Below are 6,000 nucleotides of genomic sequence, written 5' to 3' on the forward strand. Positions count from 1 at the left end.
CTGCTTGGAAATTGAATTCTAACGAGTTATTGGGACACGTCTGATTGGCTATAAATTATGACGAACAGACGTAATGTCGCCTTAGATACTGAGACAGAACGAACTGATTGTTTCTATGCTCCGGACGTAAAAACACTTTGGAGTATTTGTTAATCGTTAACGGCCAATTATTTCCACTCTTATTTTTTTACTATCAATGGTAAACATAATACGAGAAACGACAGAGAAGTGGTAATGGATTTCATGAACTTAACTGTAGAGTCCGAAAGAGTGAATGAGAAACAAAGTGTTGTTATTTCATCGAACGGAAAACGAGGCAATTCGTTTTAAAACTGAAATGACTCCAATGACAGTTAGGTTATTTTTTACTGCATACTTCGATTATAAATATACGTAGTACGACATTTTGGTTCTAGCATACGTCTATACCCTATCACTATTGTCTCCAGTTCACAAGTCATTGTTTTTCTCAATCAACCACTTATTAATATATTCAAATAGTATAAAAACTTTGTTGTAAAGAGATAGTAGATTCTCGTAATAAAAGTGGTGGATAATGCGAGAATATTTACAGCGATTTACAGATTTGTTTGCTCCGTTTTTCGAACACGAACAAAGTAACGACGACGACGACTGTGCAGCGATAACACGAGTTTTTAAATGAATAATTTCAAATATACGTGTACGTGAAACGATCTGTCAGTCATCGCAGAAAAGAAGCGATAAGGCTAAAGTTTCCGTCCAAGACCCAGCGTGGTTCTCTCAAGTGTCGGGTACTCCACATCCTGTCTGACCATTGACGCGCGTCCCTCGTGTATACACGCACGAATCGACATAGAACCGTCCGATCAACTCACGTAATGACAATTCAACCGAAATTAGTCAGGGGGACACGCCGGCTGACCGTTTAACCATGAACGACGGTGTACGGCGGCGTGGCTTAGCTTTCGGCGTTTTCACTTTCCTCCGAAACGTGTCAGCAGGTTATACCGCTTCATCGATCCTCTCACTACGACCTTTCTGCACCGCGTCTATTGCGATTACGTCCGAGTGAATTAAGTTGGGAAAGGGGACGTGACGACAGGCTTTGCCAATAATTGTCTCCGCGTTTCACAAATTCGACGCCGAGAAATTTTCACTGCGATACCCCAATGGGGAGGGAGGGCACCGAAATGCAACGGAACGACGGAAATTAGTTGCGGAACCTTCCGTTTCCCGGGTGCCTTCCCAGCCACGTTCCGGCGTCATTAACCCCCCCCCCCCGGCCTAATCAATAGACATAATTATGAAACTATGCGGTATTAATAGTTCCGACCCCGGTCAGGTCATAATCTCGTACCAACACGGGACCAGTTCGCGCGTTATTAATCGGCCATATTTTATCGAAAACAGCTAGTTGAGCGGAATAAACGCGAGCGCGCCCTGTACAGGATGACCCTACCGCTGCGTTTTACGGCCGTTGTCAAAGTGAACGGATTGCGCGTCGCCCTTGTCACAGTGAACTTTTTTCCCGTTGTTTCCGAAAATGAAATTTTCTTGCAATTTTCACACCCTAGCACTGGATTTTAATTCTCTTAGATGATAATTCGCTTCGTCGATTAATCGGTAGGAACAATTAATGACGTTTTAAAACCTAGATTGAATATTTCAAGATACGAAATGCGTAAAAAAATTTGTTAATCCTTTGTACGGAGAAGTAAATCAATTGATTTTTTTATTGGAATTGATCGGTTTGATTTTCCGAAGACTCGAATACTGGAGCTTTGGCGTTTATTGACAGTTTCAAGAATCTAAGAAATTGCAGCAGGCTTCGTTGTACACACTACGGACTAATCGTGAATAATTTCGTAGAAAAACGTAACTAAGAGACATTGAAACATTTGTCAATTTCACCGTTCACGATAACTGAAAAAAACTCTCTATATGAATGCACTTGAACGATGCGTACGATTCTAGTAATTATAATTTCAATAGGTAACTATGTTACGACGTTCCTCGCGTTAAGAATGTTTGCTAGTGAAATGTTGACAGCTCCGTTTGTCAAAGATATGCAAAACTATGAGAAGCTTGAAAATGTGTTTTTCACGATTCATTCGAAGTGTTCAGTCGCGAAATGTTCGTACACTGGTTTACGTATTCCTGTCCACCTGAATGTGCGTGCTTTGGAACTTTTGTGAAATATCTAAACCTGAAAAGTATTTCGTGTCAAATATGAAAATTAAGAAATCTCTATCGAATTCTATAAATTTCTAATAAACATCATCGGATGCACAGGTCACCCTCGGTATACACAGTCACGTACTACACAGAAAACCTCAAATTTAAATCAAAAGTCTAAAAAATGGACACTTTTCAATTTTTTACATAAACCGTCTCGCTCTTTTCTCCGACATTTCCAACATCTTTCTATAGAGAAAAGTATGAATTTACGGTTCTCGTATTTACAAGGCAACACGTTTTAATCCTCTCTATAATTATTCACGGCTTTATCCCTAACATTCACACGTCTGCCTACAAATAAAATTCTAAGTCACTGTCGAAAACGGTTGTCAACCACTGTATGTGGGCCACTTTGCCGCAAGTCGGTCGAGCCCTATCCCCTAAATCGCTGAACTATCCTCCAAACAGCAAGTGTCGGGGAAACTTCGCCACCCTCGCACCCTCGTTGAAACTCGGGGTCGGCCAAGTGGCCGGGAACCTGACCAGCAATTACCAACCGAAAGACTCACGGAACGTGGTTCGATCAGCTCCGGGATCGCGACAAATGATCACTCGTTTAATCCTCGGTATCTTATTTTGCCATTCTGCACATCACGATCAACCCCATTTGCCGGCGACTGGTTACCCCGTATTCCTCTCTCCACTTCGATATTTCACCCCTACGATCCCGCGCGGTCTCGATCGTCAGGAATTCTCGATCACGGACACTTTAAGCCCACAATCACGTCTACCGTAATTTCGCACACCACTATCTTCGAGAAGCTACAAGTGTCCATAGATAAAACTCTCACGCAGGTAGGTACGTATCATCCCCTGTCGTCGGTTAGACGGTTGACGACGAGCCACGAGGATGTAGGGTCGCGAATCTCGACACTCACTGGTATACCACAAAACGGAGCGCACACTGTTGTTGGACCACTTACCTGTTGCCAGAACTGGGCGAGCAGGTATATGCGCTCCTTCTTGAACAGCCAGTCCATGGACTGCATGGCCTGAATGTCCAGCGAGTTGGCCTCCGCAGAGGCCTGCATGCTGGTCAGTGCCGGCGTGTTCAGGCTCGCTAGAACGGGCTGCTGGAGCACGGACGCGTTGCTGCTGGCTAGCAGATTCGCGTGGTAGACGGCCGGTGCATCCTCCGAACCGCCAGTAGCCAGTAATTGGGCCCCAATCGGCGCTGATGGCCCCTGGAGGCCCAGTGACGAAGCCACTTTGACGGCTTCGAGCTTCTCCGCCGGGCCCAAAACTATTCCCCTTCGTTTGCCGGCGCCGCCGACGCCTCCTGGGGCGCACGCCTCGGCCGGCGGGCCCGTCGCTACCGTCTCTTCCTGTTCGTTAGTCCCGGACACTGTCCCGGAACACACTGGACCTGTCGCACCACACACTGGTCCCACGGTCACACGGTATCGCACAATGTCCTTCTCGTGTTCACCAGAGTCATCGACGAGCAGTCCTGGTACGAGCCACCAGGCGTTCGAATCTCGAGTCAGGCCGTACGTCACGCTGCCCGTGGTTCACGCGACGGCATCACACCCACACTCGCGCGGTAAAACCGACTTGCACGCACTGCACGCGGTCACACTTCACTACTGCCGCCGCCGCCGCCGCCGCCGACGCCGCCGCTTTTTCCCTCGTCTCGTCTCGGTTGATCTCGGGAAGAGTGTGCGAGACCCGTCCTAGCAGGCTCCTAACCTGAAACTAAGAGCTACCGAACAACCGATGCGATGTCTGGAGGAGGTGCACAAACGGTAGAGGGGATAGGGCGGAGCTATCGGTGCACGGAAGGGGTAGGCCAGCCCACTCGAACGCCAATAGCCCGACGGCACCGATCCCCACTACCGTTCGTGATCGCTGCATTCAGAGGAGAGCGTCGCGACGGTGGGGATAAGCTGCGCGGTGGAGGGAGACGCCGCGGAAAGGACCGGAGGCTGGCTAGGTGGTCCCTACCAGAGCGAATCTCATATTTTCAGCTCCCCGACCGCCCTTTTCTCCAACCCCTGCCGATCGTCGGGTTCCCTTCTTCTTTCGTTCTTCTTTTTCGCCCGGCGTCTCCCTCCTCGTTGTATCTATGTTTCTTATTTTCACCCTCCCCCTATATCCCGCCCGGCCCCTCGCCACCCCCCTCCGCTCAGACGCTAACCCTTCGATTGCTCTTTGGTGACTGAGCAGCGGGCCTTTGTTCCGAGCGCCGTTACGATTTTCAGACGCGGACGACGACAACGAGGTGAGATTCAATTTCGGAAGGGTTACTGACGCGGGGTCACGGGTTTTTTTTAGGGGAAAATTTTACCCCGCACCGACGCCATGCCTTCCATTTTTTCTTCGGGATCCTTTCGCTGGCAAATGATGCTATTTCAACTCATTTTGGAATCAAATCGATTTCAGACTATTGATTTTCATACGGATATGTATTTGATTTCGATGATTATTATTTTGCAGCGAAAGGATCGATGTATAGATCGAGCTCCTCTCGCGATATCAAGCAGGAAGCAGCATAGAACTTCGTGAACCTCGAGATACATGGGAGAAATGAAGCGTTGTTTAAACAATTAAACTCGATGAAAATGCACACGCACGAATGTCAGCCGTTTTCCAAGTCAGCTCTTCGCCCGGCTCGATTGAATGACATATTTGTTGAACACGAACGATCGAATTTCGCGTAAACAAACTTCGCACCGATGATTTATCATTTTTGACGCATCAATAGCAATTATTTCAGGCACACATGTGCACCGTCTAACATTTACTCTATTTTGCTTCGTCGACAGTTTCGGAGTCGGGCGTACTGCGAACCTCGAGTGGGCCTGTCGTTGATGAACTTTTTACAAAAGAATGAACTCTAACACTGTCTCGAAAAGGTGTTAATAACAAAAATGTACACAAGTATAGGAAAAATTATGAATCACAACCACTGTCTTCGGACTTCATTTTAAAAGACATACAAGTTACACCGAACCCTCCTCGAAGCTTCAACCTCAGATGGGGGTGGAGAGGGAGGGTTGAACGCGTCGATTCCAGGAAGCCGTGAAAGGCGTGCAGCTTCCGGCGAACGCGTTAATCCGCGTTACCGTGTTAAGCACACTTCGTGACAGTCGAGTTAACCGGCGCCGGGGTCCCGGATAATGCAACTTTAATTTCCGCGGCGTTCGCCGATTACACGGAGTTAATCATCGCCGGTGGATGATAGTCGCTGTTGACGCGGAAACGAAAACAACTGTAACTTGATTCACGCTACCAATGCCGCGTACTTGTTGCTCGTGGTTTTCTTTTCGATCGATTAACCCTGCCAGAAAATCATCGATACATAAAGTATATAGATTTCTGTCCCAGAGGAATGTTGTCGGAGAATCTGAGATTACACGTGTCGAACGGCCGAGAATTTGGAGACACTGTTAAGAATGGCTGAACTGAATTGTTGTAGACAATAAATACGATTATTCTGTCCCAGAATACGGAAATCTGACGGAAAGCTAGTCGAAGAATCGCCTTTTTCCGACGAACACGAACGAAACCGATAACGGTAGTCAATCGAGACGGTACCAATTATTTTGATAGAATAAATGTCAAGATTTTGTACTAAAGCAGAGAAGATTGAAGTAAAGTTTTAGGAATTGTCGATCATCGAGGTGGACGAAACTGCTACTAATTGTTACTAAAGCGAATCTGTCAACTAATTTTCATATTCTGGATGTAAGAATTTTCTCCTAGAATATTGGAAGTTGCAGTAACATATCTCTCTTTTTCCAAAAACAACCAACAAATAATGTCAATCAGTCTAAGATG

At 46.7% G+C, this 6,000-nt stretch overlaps 1 protein-coding gene across 1 annotated transcript in view; it reads right to left on the reverse strand.

The window, feature by feature from the left end:
• Positions 1 to 3,281, reverse strand: part of LOC107186659 (homeobox protein cut) — a 132,695-nt gene extending 129,414 nt beyond the window's left edge. The window contains 1 exon segment of the mRNA XM_015574583.1: positions 3,144 to 3,281. Within this exon segment, the coding sequence (XP_015430069.1) occupies positions 3,144 to 3,251 (108 nt within the window). The 5' untranslated portion in view covers positions 3,252 to 3,281.
• Positions 3,282 to 6,000: the final 2,719 nt, after the last annotated feature.

This window comes from Dufourea novaeangliae, unplaced genomic scaffold (genome assembly GCF_001272555.1).
Source record: "Dufourea novaeangliae isolate 0120121106 unplaced genomic scaffold, ASM127255v1 scaffold80, whole genome shotgun sequence".
Classification (NCBI taxonomy): Eukaryota; Metazoa; Arthropoda; class Insecta; order Hymenoptera; family Halictidae; genus Dufourea; species Dufourea novaeangliae.